The 26,252-nt window shown below is 37.5% G+C and overlaps 1 protein-coding gene across 1 annotated transcript in view; it reads left to right on the top strand.

Moving 5' to 3' along the window:
• Positions 1-26,252, top strand: part of jmjd1ca (jumonji domain containing 1Ca) — a 54,081-nt gene that overhangs the window by 10,936 nt on the left and 16,893 nt on the right. The window contains 2 exon segments of the mRNA XM_043262523.1: positions 15,319-15,432; positions 25,999-26,104. Of these exon segments, the coding sequence (XP_043118458.1) occupies positions 15,319-15,432; positions 25,999-26,104 (220 nt within the window).

A 26,252-nucleotide genomic window follows, 5' to 3' on the forward strand; every position in this document is an offset into this window, starting at 1 on the left:
GTCAGAATGATTCAAAGGTGATATCTTTACGAATCATTTAAACAACTGGCTCGCACGTTAATTTCTTGTAAAAACTCAATAAGGTGTGCACTTCTTTGAAATACTGATTCATCTGCCCTTAAACTTCATGCTCAAAAGCGAGCTGCGGTTTGTAGCGATTGTAACGTCAGTCTGACTTGTGCTTGAAGCTGCGATGCGAATCACACTTCACCCTGATACATGAGACTGCCTGAGTCTGAACACTCAGCAACGCATGTATTTATGAAGTCACTCAGAATGAATGAAACTGATGGGCTTTTGTTTTCGTATCTGGACTCTTTCCACCAATGGAGACTGGCTGATGTGTCCTGTTTTATGCATCCTATCTGAGTCATTAGTTGCCATCTGTGTTATAAAGATTAAAAAAAAAATCAGCAGATAAATACTTTAATGTAGTCATTTGTACCACTACAGGCTCATAGTCTAAAATCCTTTATTGCAACCTTATCTATGACGGCATGTCACCTTGGCTAAACACATGTTATTATGGGCTACTATGCATAACCTGGAATAACCGTGGGTTACAGTCATTTACATGGGTAAATGAGGTAACTGTGGCAACAGAGCTCTGTTTAGCCAATGGGCTGAAGAGATAAGAGTGAACAAGAGTGTGTGTGTGTGTGTGTGTGTGTGTGTGGACTTCCATTTAGACCGCTGTGTGTTTATAGCTGTGTTTGATAAAACATTGCAAGTGTGTGTGTGTATATGAGTGTTATTGTGTGTCAGGGTGGTCAGTATAAAAGGTATTTCTGTAGCAACATCTGAGAACGAGAGAGAAAGAGCGATTTTTTTTTTTTTTTTTTTTTTTCAGCTTTTACTGATTTCTCTGTTCTCATTTATCTGACTCTGCCACCACACAGACACACATTCACCTCCTTTCATGCACACTGTCTTTTCTCTTTTTACTCCTCTCGCTTTTTCTTCCTTTTTTAGTTCTTTCTGAATGACGCACACATCTTGGTCTCTCCCACAAACACACTTATAGGTTTCCTCGTGAATATCAATGTGGATAACCATTGCGATTACAATTAACTTCAGGACTCTTTGATGGAGTTCAAAAGAACCCCACAGAAGAGTTCTTTACTGTCACTTTGCTGAATTAATTCAAATGATTGAAAGCAAGGACTATATCTGTAATAAAGGAAATTTTTAGGATTATTCTAATTTTGTGAGAATAGGGAAGTCCGTACCACAACTCTAACAATAAAGACACAGAAGAACAAGATTGTTAGAATCACTTTCAGAACAAGTTTTTCCAGCTGATGAATGAAGCAATGACAGCTATTCAGACATTAAAGAGCCTGAGTATTTAAAGCTGCAGATGACATAATGTTAATCATGTTAGAGAACATTGACGTGGATGCTAACATAATTATCGTTATATATATATATATATATATATATATATATATATATATATATATATATATATATAATTAATTAAGTAATTCATAAAGTCATTTTTTTCAAAAGTAATTTTGATGACCCTCAGACTTTTAAAAAGTAGGCAATACATAGACAAACAACAGGGTAAAATGTTTCCATGTTTTTCCCACAGAATTTCTTTTATCTACAGTAACTCACTCTCTTAGTACAGATAGTACAATACAGATACACACTTGTGCACACATGGAAACCTACAAGCAAACAAATCTTTTGTAAACACTGTCCCACGACTTCATCAATAAAATAGTTTCTCAGTAGAAAGATGGCAACGTCACTTTTCTTGAAGCAGGTAAACTCACGGACACACAGTCTCTCTTTAGATTTTATTAAAGGTACCATATTGGAGTTAGGTGTTGACGTCCTTAAGAATATATATTTGTGGTATAAGTAACAAAAACAATCTCAATATGTTTTTACAGCTCTTTTCTCAGGAGCTCTGCCAAAAACAGGTTGATTTTGGCCTGTCTGATTACTTTTCACGAGCCTCTCTTCTGATTGGCCTTTTTTTCTGAGCGATGCATGACCAGGCCAATCAAATGTAACAAAGTCACAATTATGTCTCAGCTCTACCTGCATGCAAAACAGAGGCAAGACTGTCTCAATCAAAACAACGCATAAGGAGAATACCATCTTGTTGTGACGTCGGGTGCCAGAATTGACATAATACAGCCCCAAATTAAAAATATAATCGCATACCCAATCGCTGGCAGACAATGACGGATGACATTAAACACTTTTAAACAAGCAGACTGGACTGAAACGATCATCAAAAGTGCTTGAGTTTGCACACTTTCTATCAGAAAAGGTTCAATAACAAACTATTGTCTTTTGTTGTAATGGGCGTTGTAATGACTGAAGGCAGTGACTGAGTAGATCTGATTTTTGCAGAAATCAAGCGGAAAATCACAGCTACTTTTTGCAGACTGTGTATTGCCTGATTTAAAACTTAAATAGTAGTTCCTCTAGACCTCACTTATCATGAAAAAAACCCAGGAAATTTCTCATTTGATACTATGGGACCTTTTAAATATGATGTGACAAACCTTTATTGAAGCTGTTATAAAATAAGCGATATGGACACTAGAGACTCTACAGCATTTATTTATTGTTTCTATATTTATTGTCTGACTGAAATTGTCAGCATTGCTCAGCAACAAGATCAGTATTGTTATTGTCCCATGCACATGTCATACTTCATTTCTATTTGAACTATAAATTATTTACATATTGTGATGTATAATTGTGAATTGTTCCAAAATAAGTAGTAAATAATCACAAATTGATCCAACTGAATCTTTGTGATAACAATTGCTAACACCACTATACACGAGTGTTGTGGATATGGCATAGCATAATGTTTGTCATTAGATACATACCACCATACAAAACCTTCATATTTAATACCTAATATTCTAGATTCTCATTGTAGGTTAACAATAATCTAATTTGTTTTCTGCTCTTTTAGTAGAAACCTGAAAGAACCTCTGAGCAATGCATTTTCATATTGGTTAAAACAGCCACAGACACACTTTGGTTTCCTTTTTTACTCCTCTCTCTCTCTCTCTCTCACACACACACACACACACACACACTCACACACACACACACACACACACACAGATCAGCTTGTGACTTTCTCTGCTGTAGAATATCACTGAGTCAGCAGCCGTTCTCTATCACAGTGACCTACACACACATGCACACATACACACACCATCTCTTTCTCCCTTTATCTCTCTCTTTCTGGTATAATCTCCCTGGCCCTCTTTTCTCTATCACTATCCGACCTTCTTTGTCAAAAATTAACACAGCATGTATGTCAGTGTACTTGTCAGAGAGAGAGAAAGAGAGATTAGAAGAGATGTGAGACAGACGCTCGCTCACGGGATGAAAGCCAGTCAATGTGTGCGTTACTGACAGAAAGACCATTAACACAGCAATCGTGCACGTGTGTGTGTTTGTGTGTGTGTGTGTGTGTGCGTGTGTGTTTGTGTGTGTGTGGGTGAGAATGTGAACGCATCAGGAGGAAGAGCAGATAATGTGTTTGTACTTTCATGTATGTGCATTTATTTGCATGTCCGGAAATTTGTACATATTTGTAAGCGCTCAGAGACATTTTGACCTTTACGGGCTTTTTTATCAACGCTATGAAAACAGAAAGACCTAGATTTTTATGAATGTGAAATGAGGTGTTTCTGGGAAACGAGAGGTTCGAGAAAATCGTGTAAGTGGAATTTAGGATTTATTTGAGGGTCTTTAAAGAAGCCACATTTTACCTAATTTGGGCTATTTGTTTCTCAAGTTCAATTTTAAGTTTAAGATTTAGTCGTAAGTTAGTTTTTCTTGTCCTTGAGTTTACTTTACTTTTTATTTGACTATTAAACAGCTGATGCTAGTGTACCTTTAAAATGTTTTATGTGAAAGGCTAACCTTTACTAAACAAACGTGGCATTGTTCTTCAGGCTGCACTTTTTTTTTACTATTAGGGTATCATAAACTAGCTCATAATGCAATATGCATTGCAATAAATTGTGATGGTTTCAGTTGCACTTTATTTAGAGGACCCGCTAGCTTCATTAATTGAAATACATTGGAAACACTGCACATCAACATAGATAAATAAATAAAAATATATTTGGTACAAAAATGTTAAGTATATTAAAGAATAAACTGTAGATATTTAGAATTTTAATGAAAACAAATATGAAGCAGCACATCTGCTTTCAAGATTGATGATGAGTAATAATTATTGAGTAAAGATTCTGAAAATGAAGCTTTAACATCACTGGAATAATTGATAACTTTATTAAAATAGATGTTTTTAAATGGCAGCATTTGGAGTTTTTTGCTGTATGCTTGATCAGATACATTGCAGCCTTGTTGCCAATAAGATATTTCTTTTCTATTCCTGTTTATATATATATATATATATATATATATATATATATATATATATATATATATATATATATATATATATATATATATATGCATGCAGTCTGCTTTGTGTTTGCATACATAGCTGTCATTTCACAGATTGGACATACTAATTCATGATTTGAATTCATGTGCCCATTTCACATGAGAGCGTGACATCAGTTGTGGTTTATTTCCGAGGGGACATTGCACAGCAGTGCTATCATTTCAACAGAGAGAGAGGCAGACACGCTTTCCTTTCATTTGTCTTTTCATTTTTTTCCCGTCCCTACCTTCCCAGAGACCAGCAGAGCATAGAACAGAGAGAGCCGTCTCTCGCTACACTTCATCAGTCTGAATGTAGTTTAAACAGGGTGTGTGTGTGTGTGTGTGTGTGTGTGTGTGTGTGTGTGTGTTTGTACGCAGCTGTAGAGTTGTTTCGAGTTACCTTGGACTCTGCTCTCAAAGTCATATTTATGTACCAGCTGCAGAGCTTACATTACTCCATGACCCCACAGAATAACAGGTCAACCACACGCCTGTGAGCACGGCTCTGTGTGTCCTAGGAAATTTATTTCCTCTGGGGGTTTGGGGTCTCTCTCTCATCGCTCTTGGTTTCCCTCTGTATGAATGTTTCCGACTTTATTACACACTCACAATTCATAACACACAGTGGTTCACACAGAGATCTGTATTTAGAGCCCTTTCAGATCCTTTTCATCTTTCCTCCTTTTTCTGAGGTTATCGTTAGAATTTTTCTGGATTTAGATTTCTTGGTGTAATTAAGCATGTCTAATCAGTTGAATTCACAGTTGAGTTTCAACTATTTAATAATTTGTTAAAATGTTAACAGTAATAGGGCTCTGTGAAGTGTTTTTCCCTTAAAATGTTTCGCAAATTTTGTATTTGTTATATAGTTTATGTTATAAGATTTAACACAAATTTACCATCAGAAACATGATTATAAAATGAATTCATAAAACTTGCGTTCAAATTAAAAATGCATTTATTTACTGTGAAATAAACTGCACACAATTTAATAATAACAGACTAATCCATGTCGCGATTTGAATTATTTATTAATCAAATAATTTTTTTTTGTGACATTTTACTTTACGTTTTGGTCACATTGAATATTTTGAGGGCAAATTCCAGCCATTTGAATAGGAATTTGTATTCTCAGTGCTGATTTCACTCATGCACATGCTGGATACACGAAAGTCACAATGCTGACCCACAGAAAGTTTTGAAAAATGTAATGTCTAATCTGTCTAACATGACTCACATAGTTAATTCTCCATTAATGACTGGATTTCTTAATTCTGTTCTGATTTTCACATTGCAGGAATCATAGGGCCCTTCATTTTGGTATACCTTTCATCTCGTGCTTGTTTGTCTGTGCTTTTGTACTCCTCTCACAATGTGTATGTGTGAGATTGAAGCCTCGGCAGGGCTCTATATTTAGTGCGTGTGTGTGTGAGACCCCCGCCCCCTCGCCTGTTCTTGGCACAGTGCCTGTAACGGTCTAACCACATGTCGACATCTACCACCAGACGCTCTCGCTCTCTCTCTTCTCTCACTCACTAATTCTCAGTCTCTCACACACACACACACACACACAAATTCACTAGCCACAGTGTTTACATACGTGTCGGTGTTCTGCTGTGTGTTAGGCACACACACATGCACAAACACACACACACACACACACACACACACACACACACACACACACGTGCTCTGTCTGTCTCTCTCTGTCTGATGATTCTGCTGTCAGTAATGGCAGGCGGCTAAATGGATCCAGGTTAAGAGATTATAAGCCTGGGTGTGTGATGAGCTCCAGTCAGCGCCAATGATGTCATCATTTAGGAAGAGACAGGACCACACACACACACACACACACACACACACACACACACACACTGATGTTTGTTTGCTTTGTGATTGCTTAGACTCAGGGTATGTATGCTGAGACACACACACACACACACACACACACACATAGTCGTGCACACTTGCTCATTTTTCCCAAATGTCGATTTAATGAATCACAGCGGATTCAGGAAAGCCACAGACGACACATTAATCTCAAGTTCCTCACAAACCGAATTCACTTTGTTTCCAGGAATGAATCTGATGAAATTCGGATAAATCGGTGCTAAAGACTGATGTTTCTACGTTTGCCCTTCATGGACGTCCTTTTCTGTCCTGCTTCAGTTTGTGTGTGTGTTTTTACAAATGTCTAGTCACATCTTGTCTGTGAACTGCCTAGCCAGACTGTGTTTTTAGGCACAGTTACTTTTGAACATGTAGATTTGTTGTATGTTCATATGTTCAAATCTGCATTTTAGGCATCATATGTATGAACATTGAACATTGGATTCGTACTTGCTCATGTTTGATTTAGCATTTTGAGGAATCATAGGCTCATTTAAATGTTGTATTTATATATTCATGTGGGCCTCATATTTATTGGATTTGCACTTTAAGTTGGGTTTTGCATTTTAGGGAATCATAGGTAATTTCAATATTTAATTTCTAACTTCATATGTTTGAGTCTAGGATTATAAGGTCTAATAATGTATTTGAATCTGCAGTTTGAACAATTAGATGTTTTGCATTGTTTAGCGTTTTTTTACCATTATAAATGCAACTGAATCGTCATTTTATATTTTTGGACTTTTTTGAGCATTTTTCTGAATATAGTATAGTATTATTAATTAAACATTTGAAACTATAGTAAGTATAGTTTCAAATGTTTAATTATGACATTATTTTGTTAAAATGAGAATTTAATATGTCTGATTTGATATGTTGGATTGTTTAAACATTTAATTTTAATGGTTCATATCTTTGATTGAGCGTAGTGTTATTTATTTGTTTGTGTGTTAGATTAACCAGTTTGGGCATGTGTATTTGAATCTTTAATGCGAATATTTGAATGCTTTGGTTAGCGTTCATGGGTACTGTAGATGGATCTGAACATCTGATTCCAGCATCCTTATATTTGAATTAACATTTGATGCAGCGTCTTTTTTAAACGACAGATTTCCCAAACATTGCATTTGTAAATTCATTCTGAATGCATAATTAGTCATTTTGTTCATTCTGTGTGCAAAGTTCAATTCGAGTGTTTGATTCAACAATTCTGGGCATTATAAGTTGAATGTTCTTATAATGGCCAAAAACGTCCATGTTGCACACTCATTTTCAGACACAGCCGTTGCATCCGTCTGTCTGTTAGCAAAAGGAACCTCTAATGATTTTCATCTCTTACTGTAGCAAATTATTCATATTCAACACACACATACACATACAGATAGCTGCCAAATGACTAATCAGTTGTGTGACTCAGTCAGGAAGTGACTCCATTACTATGTGGGTGTGTGTATGTCTGTCTGTGTGTGTGTTTGTGAGCGTGAGAGAGAGGGAGAGGGAGTTAATGCCTCTAAATTTTCGAACTCATTTGATCATTAAATTGAAAATGTCTTTCTATGTTCTTCTTTCCTGCTTTGTCCCTGGCCCTAACAAAAACGGAAAACAAGAACACACAGCAAGACTGTAGTTGTGGATGTCTGTCCAAGTTGCCATTAGCAACATCAGTTAAGCTAGTAATTTGGTGCTTGTGGAGGTAATAGTGTGTGTGTGTGTGTGTGTGTGTGTGTGTGTGTGTCTTTAACTGGTGTCTAGAGAGACAAATATGACCTAGATCCACAGCAGAGAGAGAGAGTGTGTGTGTGTGTGTGTGTGTGTGTGTGTGTGTGTGTGTGTGTGTGTGTGTGTGTGTGTGTGTGTGTGTGTGTGTGTGTGTGAGTGTGTGTGTGGTGTAGCAGAAAAGTTTTTTCACTGTACACTTTAAGTTCTGTTTATGACTGGCAAATTTGTATTTTTTTTGTGTATATTACCCCAGGTCTGGTGTGTGTGTTAGTTTTGCTTGTGTATAGAGCAGAGCAAAGGTCATGAATGATCTATGTTTGTATTTTCTATTTATGGCTGGCAGATTTGTTTTTTATGTGTACATATTTACCACTAATCTCTGAGTGTGTGTGTGTGTGTGTGTGTGTTTGTGCGTATAGGAGAGAGAGTCATTTCTGTGGAAGTGCATTCACTATTACTCACTCAGCTGGACATAAATTTACCCGCCACACACCCTGTTTCTCTGTAGCTCTCTCTTTCTCTCCCTCACTCTCACACACACACACACATACACGCACACACAAACACACACACTGAGGCTCTGTCTGGCTGTTGGCTGTGTGTCAGCCACTTGGAGAGCCAAAACAAAGAGGGTTCTTACACACACACACATGCGCGCACACACACACACACACACAAACAGCGAGAGAGTGAGAGAAGGAGAAAAGAAGGAGAACCTCTCTGTCCGTCTTTGTGCAATTTAGGAGATCTCTAAGGCCTACAAGCTTTGTTCACTCTGAGTTTTTCTGCGTGTGAGCATTTGTCATGAAGCAAAGTGCGAGGATCAGCACTCATGTCACACTAGATTCACAGAATGTCAGATTCCATGAAAAATTTTCAGGGCTTTAATTTCTTTAGGTACAGATTGAAAATTGTATGCCATTACAATAAGCACCAATAAAAATAATCATTCCCACAACCTATACATTTATATAATTTCCCCACTGTGCCATGAATTACGGTCAGAGAGACACAGTCGTACATTTAACGGCTGAACTCAAGAGGGGGTCAACTAGTGCTCAATCGGAGGTCATGCCGTGTGAAATATCAGATCACAGTTATTCTTATCACACTGCTGCAGTATCAACTTTAATTGTGCATTAAAGTGAGTTCAACAACCTAACAGAAGCTCAGTGGACCACACGAACACAAAAACTGATTTATGATAGCTTCTTAACAGATCTGGTGCATTTTAATCAAATAATACCCAAAAGCACTTTTTGCATACTAATTAAGTCGCTTTAAAATTCAAGAGGTAAAATTATTTGTGATTTGAAATAGCCTGAAATAAAATATTAGACATTAAAAAGACGTTTAAATAACTTAAGATTAGTGTGTGTATGTGTACATACAGGGTTTGGACAATGAAACTGAAACACTGGACAATTTAGTGTTGGAGGTTTCATGGCTAAATTCGACTAGCCTGGTGGCCAATCTTCATTGATTGTTCACAGTTTTGCCTGAAATATTGCAATGCACACAACATTATGGGTGACATATCAGAGTTCAAAAGAGGACAAATTGTTGGTGCATGTCATGTGACCCAGACAGCAAGCCTTTGTGATTTATCAAGAGCCACGGTATCCAGGGTAATGTCAGCATACCACCAAGAAGGATGAACCACATCCAACAGGAGCAACTGTGGACGCAAGAGGAAGCTGTCTGAAAGGGATGTCCAGGTGCTAACCCGGATTGTATCCAAAAAACATAAAACCACAGCTACCCAAATCACTGCAGAATTAAATGTGCACCTCAACTCTCTTGTTTCCACCAAAACTGTCCTTCGTGAGCTCCACGGGGTCAATATATCTGCCTGCGCTGCTATAGCCAAACCTTTGGTCGTGCCAATGCCAACCGTCAGGTTCAAAGGTGCCAGCAGCGGGACAATGTAAAACATGTATTGTTCTCTAATCCATTCAATCTAAGTCCACCTTCACTGTCTTTCTCACATCCGGGAGAGTTACAGTGTGGAGAAGCCCCAAAGAAGCGTATCTGCCAGACTGTTGTATGCTAAGATTGAAGCATGGGGGATGTCGTCACGTCACTGCCAAGGACTACCGAACCATTCTGGAGAACCATGTGCACCCAATAGTTCAAACATTTGATCCTGAAGGCGTGGCCATGTATCAGGATGACAATAAACCCATACACACAGCAAGACTGGTGAGTGAGTGGTTTGATGACCATGGAAGTGAAGTTGAACATGGCCCATGGCCTGCACATTCACCAGTCTAAATATTATTGAGTCATTGTTGAGGGGTGTTTTGGATGAGCGAGTCAGGAAACGTTTTCCTCTATCAGCATCATGTAGTGACCTGGCCACTATTCTGCAAGAAGAATGGCTCAGAATCCCTCTGGCCACTGTGCAAGACTTGTATATGTCATTCCCAAGACCAACTGATGCTGTATTGGCCTCAAAAGGAGGCCCTACATCATACTTAGGAATTGTTGTGGTCGAAAACCAGGCATTTCGGTTTAATTGTCTAACCCCTGTATGTATATATATATATATATGTGTGTGTGTGTGTGTGTGTGTGTGTGTGTGTGTGTGTGTGTGTGTGTGTGTGTGTGTGTGTGTGTGTGTGTGTGTGTGTGTGTGTGTGTGTGTGTGTGTGTGTGTGTAGACAAATTAGGTTCTCTTTAGCAAAAACTACTCTCGGATAAATAAAGGTATAAAACATGAATCTCATTTTTCCATTCTGAAAGCTTTCTCATGAAAGACAGCTTGAATTTGGAGGGATTTCAACACTTAATTTAGAGCAGTTTGAAAGCAGTCAAGCACTAAAAAGAAAGTATTAGCTGAATCTCTTCATCAGAAATTCAAAGCAGAGGCAGTTCTTCATCCAGAACAAGCTCTGCGGCTGCAGTCTCGCCAAGAGGGGAAAAACAGACACGAAAGGTCACGTTTACCCAAAGAGAGCAGAGAACAGAGCAGGACAACTCAGAAGCACTCTGTGCCTAGCTTGTGAAACATTTAGAAGCTCTTGAGCACTAGTTCTACTCCGGAGGACAGTATTGCTCACATATCGCTCTTTCATAGCTCAGTGATTCATTAAAACATCAAATTTTGTGGATCAGTCTCCTTAAAAAGTGAAATATAAAGTAAATGTGAAGCTCTATAAAATTCAGGTGCATGGCTAGAATAGATAATATGGTCTCTGGAGGATTTGATGATAGATACTGAAAGTTGAAATGTCTAGCTCGTGACCACAGTATGAGACATTGTACTTCTGAAACTCTTGAAGAGACGAGAGTTTCCTGGGTCTTTTCTCAGAAGTCAAATCTGAGTAGACTTCTCAAAAGTCTTTGTCTGTTCTCCTTTTAATTATCTTTCGGTGGTAAAACAGTCGGCATATAAAAGCGATTTTCTTTGCTGTTGAACAGTAGTTCAGTGCAGAAGAGTGGATATACGCATGTTACTTACAGAAGGGACGAGCTGAAATTGATCCTGCTTGGGTTAAAGAGCAGCTACTGTGGTGAGACACGTGTCAGTATGTCATAGCCCAAGGGTCAGTGATTAACACCGCTGTTTTTCCCCAGCGTCCGTCTCTCTCTGTCTGTCTCTCTGTCATTGGGTGTGGACTGATATGACATTTACCATCTAACTGTTTCTGTTTTATCTCTGTTTATTCAATCAGCAGCAACTCCTGCTTGGGTTTGATTGTCCCTCTGTGTATTTGTATGTGTGTGTGTGTGTGTGTGTGTGTGTGTGTACGTGCACACGCACTCTGACCTATTTTAATAAGTATTCCTAAATGTGGCTTTGTGCTGAGCAGACGTTTCTAATTACATACACACATCCTTCTTCACACAAAATATAAACAGTCTCAAACGCGAATATAGACGCTCATGCATTCCCTCACACACACAAAAACACTCTCTGTCCCTCAAAGCATGTGTAGAGACAGACTCAAGCAGCTTTAAAGGCTTAATGAAGTCTTAATGTTCCACACACACACACACACACACACACACACTAAAACCATGGCAACACTGTGTGCTCTGCCAAGAGTGAGGGTGTATGGCCGTGCTTCAGCAGGTGTGTGACCTAGATTGTGTTTGTGAGAGAGAGAGAGAAATGAAAGGACAGAGGGAGAGGGGAAAGTAGTTTGTGTGTGCGTGTGTGTGTGTGATCACTGTAAAAGAGGCTTCCAGAGTTTGATCACGTGTGCGTTTGTGATCCAGATTTTGATCTTGTGTTGAATGTGATGTGTGTGGTTCATGTTTTGCCTACACTGCGGTGATCAAATGTCACCACAAGGGCCGTAAAACACGAAATCACCTACACTGTGGAAACCAGTCAACGGTTCTCATGAGAAAAATGGCTTTTTAAAGCACTTATAGATTCCTAGTTTCTGCCACAGTGTTACAAAAATAAAATAGTAACCTAATTCTCCAAAACGGTGACTCTATTTCTGTTGTTCTGACATATTATATTGACTTTTTTCATGTAAGTGTGAATTCATTTCTTGGAGCTGTAGCTTTATTGTTCTTAGCTAAGACTTGAAGGGATAGAATAAAATTCTGTCATAATCTGCTCATGTAGTTCCAAACCTATATGTTTTTTCTTTCTCATGTGATTTCTCAAGATATATTTCATTTTAAGGACAACTATTTATTAGATATTACATATAACTTGGTGGTTAAAAAAAGTGTCGCACATTTTTATGCCTTAAGCACCTAAATGAATTAGTATTCATCGTGTTGTCTGTTACATTGGGACTACTGAAGAGAGATCTTTATTTTAAAGAAAAAAAATAGCTTAATGTTGTAAGTGTGACTCATCAAATCGAAAAAAGTTCTTCACACGTTTGCCGTCTTTACACATACTTGTGAGGGGTACGTTTAGGGCTGAGTTAGAAGATATCAGTAGCTCACAAAATGACAGAAGTCAGTGGAAACTTTTCAGCATGGGAGGAAATGGCTTGTAAGTTATTAAACAGACATGCATTGACTGAAGATGAAGTGGATCTCATTTAAGTTTATGATTAGAGTAGGATTGGACTTCGTTTTATGGCTAGCTGCAGCCTTTGTGTTATCACACTCCAGACACTGGTATATTCTTGCATGGACACCTTACATAATGCATTAATGATTTTCATAGTGATCGGCTGATTAGGATTTTTAATAGCCAACTCTATCTGCACTGGAGGATGGATGAAGGACAATATGATGGCAATATATGCTGCTATAAAATAGCTGAAGTGAAATGAACACCTTTGACACTGTTTATTTTTTGAATAGAATTTCTTCCTGTGAACTTATTCCTGAATTTTTTCATCAACCTTTGCGTTTTAGTGTCACTCAATCTTTCGAACATCTTCATAATATCATTATAAATGTGTGTATTGTGTGCTCGCTGAATGAAAGTATTAATTTCTTTCATGAAATATTCGGAACACATTTATAATTACTAATTGATGATTTCTAAGTGGCACCTTCTTTGATGATTTTCTAGCTGAAATGACTACTGCTTCTTTTATAACAAGCCAATGCCAACGATCACAAAATGATTAAATATCAGCCTGGCCAATCACTTCACCTTGGGTTATTTTATTAGGCCTGTAGTACGTTAAATGAGTCTATTCATTAATATTTAGTTTCAGGGTTGTATTAGATCTGTTAGCGTTTGCGTGTGTTAAATGCGTTTACTGTGTCTAGATTGATGTCATAGTCGATATGCTGTTTCTGCAAAAGAATATTTGTCCTGACTGTTTGTCCTTTCTCTCTGTCTGCCTCTCTCTGACAGAACAGAGTCTCAAACCACAGTGCGGTAAACGTGTGTAACTGTGTGCAGCGTGTGTGAGCGCTCTGCAAAAAATAGCCTAAAAATAGCTCACACGCGTTCTGTTTGTCCCCTTACCCTCCAGCTCATGGTTTATGAGTCACACACACACACACACACATACATAGACTGGCACACAGTACTTGTGAATTGAGGTTTTGGATGACTGATGTTGGGCTCAGGTTATCACATGCATCAGGCCTCTGCAAAAGCACACACATATACTTTCTTTTCTTTTTTTAAATCCAGCTAATGATGTTTTCTGTTCCATCGGACATAAAGCTAACCCCAGGCTTTTTGCATTTTCATTAGGACATTATTTATTAGGTTTATTAAGTTGTTTTCTGTGCCAGCTGGGCTTTTGGCCCAAACAATGTAGGCCAAACCTGATCCACACACACCTACAGGATACACATCCCATAACACTGTGGTTGCATGTAGATTAGGTTACACTTCAGCATGCCTCAGAGACATGAAAGTTGTTGAGTTGCATAATACACATTGACTTACATGAGCGCGCACACACACACACACACACACACACACACATGAAACAGGCAGCCAGACATGGAAACTTTGAGTGTGCTGCCCTACTATTTATATAAATAGAAACCATGCATAGAGAATATGGCTTGATCAATGAAAGATTAACTGAATCCTCACAAGTTATTTGCTCACACACACACACACACACACACACACACACACACACACACACACACACACACACACACACACACAGTGGTCAGTTCAACAGTTTGACATGCTTACTGTATGTACTATATGTGATTCACAGCTAACTTCTATATAGTGGATAGGTTGATAACGCACATTTTTTAATTGCTAAAAATTCTTAAACTCTTAAACTTCTACATCAAAGAAAAATAGCATCAATATTTTGTTCAAAAGTTTGCCGTTAGTAAGATTTCAGAATGTGCATTTATTTATTAAAAACGTAAAAAAAAGTAGTTTTCTGAAATATTATTACAGATTTAAAATAACTGATTTCTATTTTGATATATATTAAAATGTAATTTATTCAACTGAATTCTCAACAGCTATATCAGGGTTACACCATCCTTCAGGAATAGTTCTAATGTGCTGATTTTAAAAGGGAACAAAAAGACCCAAAACCCAAAAGTACAGTGGTTAAATGGACAAGCATAAAAAAGATAAAATGAGTAATTCTGTCAAAGGAAGGACCTCATGCCTGCAGGCCCTCAAGACTTTGTGTCAAAACTGAAATACCATTAACTCTATTTTTGTAAAATATCTTGTGGCGCGACTCCCCAAAATGTCATTTGTGATTGTAAAGAATACCTTTAAAAAAAAACCTTTACAATGTTGTTTTAAATGAACGGTTACATCTTGAAAACTTTGTGATGAATTTGCCTTCTGATGAAGTGTTGAGACTGATTGTGATATTTACTTTACAGAGATTCCGGCCTCTGATTGGTCAGTCATGCGTGGGAGGCTGGACAGTGGTGGAGTTCGTCTCTGACAGACAGCTAGAGTTCTACACAGACCAGGAGGAGCTCCAGCCGTTTGAGGTGTGTGCGCAAGTTATTCTTATTCACATTCATGTGTGTGTGTGTGTGTGTGGGGGTGTTTTGTTAGCGCATTTGTGGAACTACGTATGATTGACATTCATTAAATTACAGTGCGATTAAATTATAGTGCACCGCACATGAAAAGTTTTGGTAAAATGTAGAGTTTAGAAAGAAGTTTTCTTCTAAGTTCAAGTCATTAATGGAAGTCTGTGAGCTGTTGATCTTTTTAGACGTTAAGTGTTTTATGACATGAAAGAAATGCATCCATAAAATATCAGTATAAGAACCTTAAATGTAATGAAAAAGATACACTGATGTTTTAAAGCATTAAATAATTCACTCAGCCTTTTCTCATGTCCCTATACTGTGTGCACGGGAAAAATAATAGAGTGAATTTTATTTACCGTCAACACCATATTTAATAAACGGCCATGTTCAGGCTCTCTCTGTTGCTCTAGGTGTTAAAATTTTTTTGCTGAAGATATGATTTGTGTCGTTGCTTTCTCAGACCTCCTCATAAAAGTGTGATGTATGATGACATTTCTTAGTCATTACTGGTTTAATTAGTCTGTTTTTGTAGCGCCGGTTTGTGTTCGCGAAAGCGCCTTTAGGAGTGTATGTCCCAGACAGTCTGTTTAATTACAGTTTCATCCTATGGCAATGAAAAAAAAAGTGCTAAAACTTGTTGAATAATGAGATTTCTATTCACTAAACGGCTGAAAGTCAATTTAAATGTGGCTTTCCTGGGGAAACACTGTTGGAGAATAGCATTACGATGTAAACACAGGAATGTAGATTTTTATAATAATATTCCTATATGAACTACAAACTCCAACAGAGCAGACAGCACAGTACAAAGTAAGGCTAATAGTATGTTTGATATATAGAATATCGTCAGTGTTTTTGCAGGGTTTATGGAGTATGTTCTGTTTGTTCAGAATATGTTCAGTAGTGTACAATAACATTTAACAAAAGTAACAAAGTTTCAAGTTGGTAAGATTTTTATGCTCACCAAGACTCCATTTAAATTAAATTAATTATTTTTTTATTATTAATTATTAAAAATAGAGTACATTTTAATACAGTTTACAATGTAGTTTATTACTGTGATGGAAATTACAAATAACAAAAAAAAAAATCTTGCTCCTTCTTACAAAACAGTTGTGCAGCTTTATATTTTTGTGGAATCTAAAGAAACAGCATTTATTGGAAATCATTTTTGTAGCTATGTGAACATCTTTACTGTCAGTTTTGATTAATTTAGTACATCCTTTCTTTCAAAAACGGAAAAATAACTATGAAATAAGGCATATTTCATAGTTATTTCATACCTTAATGATCAGAGCATGGAATAATACTCTCTTAGTTTGTCTCACAGTGAATTCAGCAGTGTGCGAGTGTGTGTTTTTGTAAGGGCGGTGTAATTAGCCGTAGACACATGCTCCTCACTCTTTACATACTCCTGCAGGCCGTGTTTGTTTATCATAATCACATGGCGCAATCATATAATTTAGTGCAGGAGAAGACACTATGACACACAGGACTGTAGCCCTCTGCGTAAAACTGTTTACATTCATTGTGAGCTGTGTGTGTGTGTGTGTGTGTGTGTGTGTGTGTGTGTGTGTGTGTGTGTGTGTGTGTGTGTGTGTTTCACACACACACACACACACCACTGCATCATTTCATCACTCCCGGTCTCTGATGCCTGTGGATGGATGATAAAAGAGAGACCCCTCTCTTTCATCTGAGTGTGTGTGTGTGTGTGTGTGTGTGTGGAGGGGAACTGAGGCTGTGAGAAAGAAACACAAGGCAGAGGGAGGGAAAGCATTAGAGAGAGAGAGAGAGATAAAGCACAGGCACATGACACTGATGTGTTCTGAATGCTGCAGTTCTGTAAATTCTGTGAGGAACAGCCTCTAAACCACAAACCTTCTCTAACTCTGATCCCACGTTCGGTTCTACTCTACTCTACTCTACTATACTCTTTTCTGTTCTATTCTACTCTATCATTCAGTTCCATTCTAAATCGGTTCAACTGTACTTTACTCATTTTTTTGTGGCACAGGCTTGTTTGTACCATTCATGCTATTCTGTACTTAATGTTATTTAATGTCAACTGTTATTTAATTCTTCTCTTATTCAGTTACAGTATATTTAGTATGTTATTTGTACACTATTTTGAACTCATCTGTACTTATTTTTTTCTGTTCAGTTCTTCCTATAGTCTATCTATTCTGCTTTTCTCCAATCTGCTCTGTTCTTTTTATTCTGTTCTGTTATTTTCAATTCTACTGTACTCCACTGTTACATTCTACTCTATTTTCTCGCCCACATTTTGCTATTTTATTGTTGCACTCTTTTATATTGTAATGCACTTCATTCTGCTATACTCTATTTTATTATATTCTACAACACATTGTACTTTACACTTTTATGTTATTCTACTGCTCTCCATTTGCCTATTTTTATCATATTGTTTTACTATTCCGTTTTAACACGCTATATTTTATGCTGCCTTGCTATATTATTACTACGCTGTACTTTTTTACTTTTTACTGTACTCCACTCTATTCTCTGTTCTGTTCAGTTCTGTTTTAGTTCAGTCTATTCTGTTCTACTTTAATCTACTATATTATTCTATCATGTTCTATTCTACTTCACATTATTAATTGTTTTACCCCACTTTGCTTTGTTCTATTCTGGTCTATATGTGCTACACTCTGTTGTTTTAAATTCTGTGCTACACTCTACTCTGTCCCATTCTAACCTACTGTACTCAACTCCACTGTTATTTTTCACATTCGTCTGTTCTTCTCTGTACTATTCAATGCTGCTGCATTCTACTCTGTTCTACTTTATTCTTTGTACTACTCTCATCTATTCTATTCTGTTCCCTTTATGTTCAACTTTACTCTTTGCTCTACTTACTATACTGTGTTTCTCTCCACTGCTCTATTACCCACAGCTCTGAATGTTGAGCTCTGAGACGTGAGTGAATTACTGAGCAGCCTGAGAGAGAAAGAGAGAGAGAGAGAGAGAGAGAGAGAAGGACAGAGACAGAAAGAGATAAAGGTGGAGAGAAAGTGTGAGAGAGATCTATCAGGGAAAATGGAGCATGGACAGAGGGCTGTGTGTATTTATTGCTGTTTCCTTGACAACTCAAAGCTGTGTTTTTACTTAGCACATGTTAAGGGGCCAGTGGAGGGTGTGTGTGTGTGTGTGTGTGTGTGTGAGAAAGTATGCAAGTGAACAAGTAATGAGAGGATGTGTGTGTGTGTGTGTGTGTGTGTGTAGAGGGAAGGGTTAAGCACTGTTGACCTGTTAAGCTGAAATGGGAACAGTGCAGCTGTTTTTAGGAAGCACCAAACAGTGTGTTTGCCTGCGTGAGTGAGTGTGTGTTCTTGTGTATGACAGAGATAGACTGAAGTAAGTGAGAGAAGGGGGAGAGGTTTACTGAAGGGAAAAGCAGGCAGAGTGGTTTCCATTAGGCTCTGTGGAACACTTTCCCTTTTGAGGCTGTGGTGAGAAAGACACTCGCATGTGAGTCAGCCACCCTCAGTCTACACACACACACACGATCACAGACTTCACTCTGTGTGTGTGTGTGTAAAAGAAAAGCTGCTTTCCATCTCTGTTTCACACACATTCAAAAGTTTTTCATTTCATTTATGTTTTCACTTTTATCCGCTTTTTCACTTAAATATAGTGTTATTAAACCTTCAAATAATAATTAGCTCACGAACTTGTAATGATGGTAGTAAAAGAAACTCAATAAATCATAAATATACTAATATGAAACAGCCTTTTATAATGCTCTGCAGGATTATCAGGGGCAATAGCTGTATTGGCAGCTTTTTATATGTTTGTATGTTCAGAATTATTAGAACACTAGTATTTTCACATGTATGCATAATTTATACATATCATTTTCATTTTATATATGTGTATATACTCCACACTACTGGATATTACACTCTTCTATTGTTTTATTTTACTGTGCTACACTTTCCCATGTTTATTCTACTATCTTTTATCATTCTATTCTATTTTACTATATTCTACGCTGTTCTTTATGCTGTATGTTCTATTCTGTTCTACTGTTTTGTTTTGTTCTGTTATACCCAACTCATATATTGCAATGCTGTTGTATGCCACTCATCTCTATTGATTTATTGATCCAATTTTTATCCAACTGTATTGATCCAACTTTCACTTATCTATCCAATTTACTAAAACTAACTAATCAGTCAATTAGGATGTATATGCATATACAGCGTGTTCATATGGAAATATGGACAAATGCTCTCATTCAGTTTAAGTTAGTTTGTCATTCCTGTGCCACTTGTTTCATATATGATCAAAGATCTGATTTTAAAAGCAGTTTCTTCATGAACACTTCCTCAGTCTGCTGCATCAGTCCAGGAATCAGGCAGTTTTACCCCAAACTCACGCCAGTAGCTGAAGTGCTGTGTCAGTAAAGCATAGGAGGAACTGTTTCAACAGAAAAAAAAAATCGCTGTCTTCAGCTTTAAATTACGTTTAGTGAAATCTGTGATCTGCTTTGTAGATATTTCTGTTCATCTGTCAGTGATATACTGCAGCTTTTCTTATTTAAGCTGCGAGAGCGCCTCTCTCTCTGTCTCTGATCCAGCACTTGTAGTTCTTCTCTTACTGAAGGACAGGTCTTCAGACTCCTGCATTGATTTTTATGAGCACTCTTTCTGCGTGTGTCAGTCTGCGACTCTACCCTTCCTCTCTCACTCGCTCTCCTCTGTTTGTCATTATCTCATCTACTTCATCACCCTCCCTCTACACCTCTCTCTCTCTCTCTCTCTCTCTCTCTCTGTCCCTCTCAATCAAGCCTTTCTGTCTCTCCTCTCTCAAACATGCACATCTCCCTCTCTTTCCCTCTCTCTCTACTCTCAAATTTGAATTCAATGGAGCACTTTTCGGCATCATCTATTTCTAACCCTCTGTATCTCTCTCTCCTAATGTGTGTGTGTGGCTCTTCTCGCCGGAGGAAGGAGCACAAGCTTGTTTGTTCTCTTCATGCTCTCTACAGTTATGATTTTTCTCTGCACATACGTAAACACAAGCTGCTACAAACATACTAGCTCATCCTTTTCAATAATCTGTATGTCTGTTTTCCCCCTCCTCCTCCTCCTCTCTGTTTCTCTCTCTCTCTCTCCCCCCCATCTCTCTCTTCCTGATGCAATAGTTGGATCAGCCCGATGTCTCTCTTGCACATGTTGCCGTGGTGATGCTTTGGCTGTGCACTAGACTGAGGTCATCTCACTCTTCGTACGACTCTATCAGCCCATCCTGTCTGTCTCTCTCACAGCAGCAGCATGTTTCGTCTCACCTCACATCCTGTAGAACGTAGAAAAGATCAAACACAACTTTGATTGATTGAAACTGGTATTAAACCACTAAACCTCAAAACTAAACCGTGGCTGATGACTAAACGCAACCATGCATTTCGGTTTCTAAAAATAGAGATACAACCTTAGCATCCGTCAGAGCTGATTTGGATTTCGTTGTCTACTATAACTGTCACAATTTATTTTTTTATACAAATCCATAGGATGTATGATGTTAGTGATTAATATAATGTACTTTTTCTTGGTTGGCCCTTTTTCTTTCGTTTTTCTTTAGACAGCCACTGCCTGTGAAGTGCCACACACTTTGCAAAAGCAGCATTTTTGGTCAAAAACACATTAATACCAGACATTATAATTAGTAGGCTTTACTGTAATGACTTTTTAAATATAGTTTAAAATGTAATTTGTTCATGTGATGGCAAAGTTAAACTTTCAGCATCATTAATCCATGTTTGCCGGTCACACAGTTCTGTTGAAATCATTATAGCATGCTGATTTGGCGCCCCCCAAAAATTCCTATTACTATGCTTGAATACGACTGCTTAATATTTTTGTAAAAATCATGCTAAATATTCTTCAGGATTCTTTGAAAAATAGAAAGTACAAAGGCATAACATTTATTACATTTTAATTTTAAATTAGATATACATTTAACGCATACATGTACTGTAGCACTGTCAGTTTTTAATGTTTTTTTTTTAATTGCGTTCTTAAAAATATTAAACTGTTGTATAATGGATTATCATTAAACCTGGTTACTTTGAAGTCACGCACTCTAAAATTATATACTAGCTTTTGAGTAATGAAAAGGTTTGTAATAACATGAATCATACAAACTAAAGGAATATTACAGGGTTAAGTTAAAGATAAGCTTAAGTATCGTATTCTTAACCCCGTATATAGTAAGGGCATAACTGTCAACACATCTCTGCATTTTTACACTCTGAGGCACGAGTTTAAATGATTGCCTTTGGCGGTCAACAGAATGTCATGCATGTTGTTAATAAAGCTTCACTTTCCATTTCATTACATATGCAGCTGGTAGATGCTTACATCCAAAGCGACTCTGCATTCAATATCAGCTCATGCATTCTTTATCAGACTCTTGGTATTGTTAGCATCATACAACAATATATTTTTACCTGGAATATTTAAGACCAAGATTCAGTATTAACACTGTAAATGGAGATAATTTGATGCTCTTGTGAGTGACTCAGCCGTCATAAAGACAGATAGGAACGCTAACCCAGCCTTCGCAGTGACAGACAATCTGTAGTTAAAATATCCAAATTAGATAAAAGAATAAACAGAGTCAATGAAATGCATTTGTAATAGATTTTCTCACTGTCGTGCTCGTTCTGTCCCGCGGTGCGTCACGCGTCCTCTAGAGTGCGTTTGAGTCACCGCGTTCATCTCATTTCTCATGGGCTTTGGTCAGCTGAGGTGTGTGTGTACGTGCTCTGTCAGGTTTAGAGCTTGTTTGTTTATGCGTGTATGCTTAGGAGTTAATGAGATGGCGATCATGTTTGTGCGCTCCATATGTATGAGGGAAACGCAGAGATGCTTTTGTTTTGAGAGCAAGTTTGACTATGTGTGCGTGTGCTTGTATATTTGTTTGTCTTGATCGATGGAGTGAGTGAATTTCGGCTTGTTTAGAGAACTTTAAAAGCAGGAAAGCAGCCCACCAATCAAAGAAAGCCACGCTGTAACACGCTAATTAACACTAATTAACCTTACCATCATCGTTAGCTCAATTTGCCCTTCATCCTGCCCACATAACGCTCTCTCCAATCACACCTCCCTCATCCCCCTGTCTTATTATCTCCTCTCTCATTTCTCCTCCATTCACTACCCCTCCTCCTAAAGGCCGGTGAAGCAGAGCTGTGTGTGTGTGTGTATGTGTGTGTGTGTTTGTCAAAGAGAGAAATAGAGTGTGAGGTGAGAGAGGCACAGAAACAGCGGGGGAGAGAGAGAGACTGTGTATGTTTGTGTGAGTGAGACAAGAAAGACAGTCTGAGCCAGAGAGCAGAGAGAGAGAGAGAGAGAGAGAGAGAGAGAGAGAGAGAGATCAAAACCTGCCTGCGGGTAAATGAATAAATCATGTCTTCCCTTCGTCCTGAGAACTGAAGCACGGATGAGTAATACACACACACACACACACACAGAGACACACACACTTCTCTCTCCGTCCTGCTCTCCTTCTCTCTCATTCCCTCTCTCATGCAGTCTGCTCACTTACACACACACACACACACACACACATCGCCTTATGTTTGCTATGCAAGGGCAGATAGTAATCAGAGATGGCCGCTCGCTCTCTCTTTCACACACACACACACACACACACACACTGATATTATTAGAACTCTTTACACACACACACACGTTGATCGCACTCACACAGCTGGGCAGCAGCAGATCCCGTTGCCTCAATGCGGTGAGCACTTGTTAATAATGTTTAAGGGTGGAATGACCAAAGTCTTACATTACTGTATAAGTAGCTTTTGATTTATGATAACAATATGTATCACACAATATGTGACCCTGGAACACAAAACCTGTCATAAGTGGCATAGGTATATTTGATATAAATATCTTCATGGAACATGATATTTTGTAAATTGTATACACCAAATCTTAATTTTTAAATAGTAATATGCATTGCTTAAAACTTCATTTGGAAAAGTTTTTTAATATTTAAATTTTTTTGCAAACCCCCAAATTACAGCCTTTCAAATAGTTGCATCTCAGCTGATATATATATATATCTTATACCTATTGATACCACACACTGTAAAAATTATGATTTAGATAACCTTAGAGTTCAGATAATAAGACTTTAAACCTCATGCCAGCCTTTAAACATTAAAAAAAAGGTATGAGTTAAAACAATGACTTTATATGTTTATATGTATTTAAAATGTGTGATTAAAAATTCTAATTCTCTCTCTTGACAGTAGGTGGTGATTATAAAACAGCAGAAATACAGTATATACAAAGCAGCTGTGTATTATTAGAACCGTGAAAAAATCCAAAAGACTAGAAGTTTGTGGGTATGATGTGAACATAGTTGATCGTAAGCAATGGTTTGGCATACGTCGCTGTTCATTGATTGTACAAGACCATTCATTGATTGCAAACTGTTTAAAACCACAAGCCTGTAGGGTGTACAACAGCGCAGTGTTTTACTTTAATATCTGCAGCACTCACATTTAAGTCAGAGCTTTTTGAAGTTTAACAGTCACAGAAGGCCCTTTTTTTATCCACATATTTTGTCCTCTTGAAATAATAACTACTTTTCTTATACCATTTAAAACGTTATATGGGCTTAAACATAGTAAAATACTCAAGCAATTACTGGCATTAAGTTTGCTTATTAAAAAAAGAACAAACTAATCAAAGAGATCTTTAAAGCTGACAAAGCTTAAAAATACATTATAAACCTTTTGGATGACATAACGGAGATGATGCTTCAAATTATCATTTTATGTTTATTTACCAACTCTGAAAATTCTTCACATATATTGTCATTTAGAGAAATATATAAACTTAGTGTTTCGACAAGCTTTTCTTGACCATTTTTCACCTTTTCTGACACCGAATTCAATGGGTCGTTATTTGCTGATGTGCCTTTCATATGAATGAGTGTATTGAACAGGCTTCTCTGATCTTTTAACTGTTTATTGCAAAAGAAAATGTGGTTTTGCATGATACAAATTCCTTAAATACCTTTGAGAAATGACATAGAAACAGCATGTGCAAACATAATAATATCTGCCACTGATTCCATCCTTATCAATGTAATCCAGACAAATGTAAAAAATAACAACATAGGCCAATACAGACATGGTGTGCATCTCTAAAAATCAAGATCAGTTTCTGTCACACATAAGTGTGTCATGCTGGATAAGCATAAGCACAATCAGTGATATCATCATTTGTTTCTTTAGTTTGGCTATTTCTGTCAGTTGGAAGTCAGAACAGTTCACAGCATTGCTGTGAAAGATTACTCTTCGCTGCACCTGAGCCTCGTACACCTGTGGGTGTGTGTGTGTGTGTGTGTGTGTGTGTGTGTGTGTGTGTGTGTGTGTGAGCGAGAGAAAGGGGGAGAGGGGGAAGATGATGATGCAGACTCAGGGGTCAGTTGTATATGAGTCACAGAGGAGAAATTGGACTGAGACATTAGACTAGCCAGATGAAGACTAATGGACAGAAAGAGAGAGCGATTGAATTGGACTGCCTTTTCCACAATAAAAAGGTCAATGGATCTTCTTAACTCCTGCGCTCAATTCAAAGTGATTTCATTTATTAATTAGTATTAATAATATATTAGAACATAACACAATATTTTAATGAATACAATATTTTATGATTTTTATATATATATATATATATATATATATATATATATATATATATATATATATATAAATTAATAATACATTTAAATAATTATATATTTACTGATTTTTTTAAAACCTATATAAAATATATAAATTAAATAAATATAGAAATACGATTTATTTATTTTTATTTTTTTATTCAGTTTTAATGATTAGCATTTTAATGATAAACATTTGACTTATTAATATATTATTTAATGTATTATGTATTAATTAGTCACAATAATTTTCTTTTTCGTATACGTTCATATTCAATCATCATAAAATGTCAATGAGTGGGAGTGTGCTGTGAGACGTGTATGTCAGGACTCGGGATCTTTGTAGCATGCTGGATGGAAGTGACAGAAAGATTTGTGATGTAATATTTATTCGAAATGATATGTAGTCTCTGCATTTCCCCGTGTTTTTTCACTGTATGTGCGTGCAACTGGCAGAGGTTTTGGGAGTTCAGCTGCAGTTCAGCTTAAATATCCCTCGCGCACTACCGTTACGTAATTTCCAGTCTTGAGTGTGCGTACAGTGAGGAGGTGTGTCTATTGTGTACATGGATGAGTAATGCCATGTGTAATGCTGTGTGTGTGTGTGTGTGTGTGTGCTGCCTCTCTCTCTGACGTCCCTCCCTCATCTGAAGCTGTCTGGTATGCAACTGTTGCTTTCCTTCAACTTCATCTCGTCTTTTGGAGCCTTCGCTGTGATCATAACAGATCCGAATTTTTAGCACTCCTCAAAAAAAGGAAAGAAAACCAGAACTTGTCTCAAGCTATGCTGTTTTGCCGTTAAAGGATGAAGTGGACGGTGGAAATCCAGCTGTGAGAGATGATCCGTCTCTGCAGGAACAGGTCCAGGCCTGGCTCAAACAAAACCAATTCCAGAACATTCTTCAGCAAGGTATTCTAGCACACATTCTCTCTGCTTTCATTCTTCTGTGTAATGCTGATCTGTGTGAGGATCCTGTGATTTGGTTTGTTTGTGGTATCTGTTCTGTTAGTTTGCCTTTGATAAGGATGTTTGAAAAAATCTGATCAACTCTCAGTTG

This window comes from Puntigrus tetrazona, chromosome 17, assembly GCF_018831695.1.
Source record: "Puntigrus tetrazona isolate hp1 chromosome 17, ASM1883169v1, whole genome shotgun sequence".
NCBI classification, from domain to species: Eukaryota; Metazoa; Chordata; class Actinopteri; order Cypriniformes; family Cyprinidae; genus Puntigrus; species Puntigrus tetrazona.